Source organism: Aplysia californica, unplaced genomic scaffold, assembly GCF_000002075.1.
Source record: "Aplysia californica isolate F4 #8 unplaced genomic scaffold, AplCal3.0 scaffold00059, whole genome shotgun sequence".
In the NCBI taxonomy this organism is placed as follows: Eukaryota; Metazoa; Mollusca; class Gastropoda; order Aplysiida; family Aplysiidae; genus Aplysia; species Aplysia californica.
Window position 1 is genome coordinate 1,467,823 of NW_004797329.1, and position 1,882 is coordinate 1,469,704.

Below are 1,882 nucleotides of genomic sequence, written 5' to 3' on the forward strand. Positions count from 1 at the left end.
GTGTGTGTGTGTGTGTGTGTGTGTGTGTGTGTGTGTGTGTGTGTGTGTGTGAAGGGGGAGAGTGGGTGTGGGTGTGGGTGTGTGTTGGTGGGTGTTTGGACCTATTTGCTGACCTCTCACTTTTTCCCTCAAGAAATGTTGGTGAAGCTTGGCCTATGGGACGGCTGCGGAAGGCTTGGTGGTGGTGTCTCTGCTATAAAAAAAAATTACCAACAAAACCGCCAACCCTGGGAGAACACTCAGTTGTCTTATAATGTGTTTATGCAGTTGAAGAGGATAATGACAGTTACAGTAAATCTGAACAGGACTATCTAACCTTGTCAAATACTTTGAATACAGGTAGCTCAGGGGGTTCTCGTGGCCTAGAGGTTAAGGTGTTCACCTCTCATTCAAAAGGTCCCGGGTTCGAATCCGGGTGGCGACGGAAAATTTTTCTTCTCTAAAAAAAGAAGACTTTTAAAAGTTCAATATTTGAGTTCTGGAAAGGTAATGAATTAATTTTTAAGTGTTCTATCGGCTCAAACCAGCTTTCTTAAAGGGGACTTGGTGTTCTACCTTCTAAATTGAATTACTAAATGAGGCAAAGTGAGTATTATAGTTGTCTCGAATGCAGAGGAGCAAACGCGTTTATCTTTGTTCTTTCTTCAGTGGCTTATACAAAGGGCATGCCAACAAAAATAGCTACTGCTACAATGCTTGTGATCATAATATACGAATGGAACTTACTCCAAATTCACTGAACCTAAACTCTCGGAAGCCGAAGGATGTTTAGAAATCTGATAACACAAAAACCCTAACCCTAAACCTAATCCTAATCTCAACGATAACCCTTACCTTAACCCTGACTCTAACATTATCCTGAACCCTAACACGAAACGTAATCCTAACCCTAACCTTAACCTCAACCCTGACCCTAACCCTTACCTTAACCCTGACCCTAACATTAAAAATTTTTTTTTAACTGTTTGGGTCGTACAAGGGAGGGACAACCCAGTGGAAAACATAAGTATCGATGTATCTAAAAATGTAGTATTATTATTATTATTGGCTCCTCCAGACTGTCCCCAAGGCGGCATCGTGTTAGCTCCTCAGGGGTGCTCCATAGCTCGTATAAATGTTAAAAATATTCCCCTCCCCCCCTCCTCAAAAAAAAAAAAATTAAGTAATCTCTTGTGAGAAGGTAACAAGAAATTACGTCAAATGTGCTAAAGTATAGAATTATAGAATCTTTGACTGCATGTTTTTCTGTTCGTTTTCTTTCAATTTTTTTTCCACAGAAGCAAACAATTTGGCCGGTCCTTTTATCGTTAATTTTCCCGTTTGTTTTCTTTTTGTTGGTTTTCATATCTAGCTGATGTTTGCCCGGTGTTAGGAGGAACTGCTCACAACAACTTCAGACGATAAACAACTCTGTGAAGGGATAACTCTTGAAGTCACGCAAACATCGACTTCCAATAATTCTCAAGTGTGTTTGACAGTATACCCTCACGCAAGACAATGCTAGGAAAACGTAGTTGGAAGAACCGTAGCCTTCAACTGACATGTTTTATTCTCATACTGTTGAACGTGCACCTCGTGCTATTTTCAAAGCAATCCCAGTGTCCAAATGTTGTTGAAAGATTGCGCAGAAACGTGGTCGAGGCACAAAAAACTGGAGACAACAACGAAACAACAAAAACCCAGAGCAGGTAAAGCCATTTATTTTACTAATTAAATCTGCTGTCTCATGACAGAAAAACGTACGTGCCAAAAATGAAATTTTACAAGAAAGGCAAGCAAAAAACTAACTTTTTTGTGTGTGTTATAACTTAACAAAAATTTGGTCGATCTGTTTATTTTGTGTCAATATTCCTTGGCCTGTCTAACTTTTGTCTGATTTGCT

The 1,882-nt window shown here is 39.7% G+C and overlaps 1 protein-coding gene across 1 annotated transcript in view; it reads left to right on the forward strand.

Moving 5' to 3' along the window:
• Window positions 1–1,351: 1,351 nt before the first annotated feature.
• LOC101845389 (glycosyltransferase family 92 protein F13G3.3) overlaps window positions 1,352–1,882 on the forward strand; it is a gene marked incomplete in the record, with an annotated part of 9,882 nt that continues 9,351 nt past the window's right edge. The window contains 1 exon segment of the mRNA XM_035968441.1: window positions 1,352–1,682. Within this exon segment, the coding sequence (XP_035824334.1) occupies window positions 1,607–1,682 (76 nt within the window).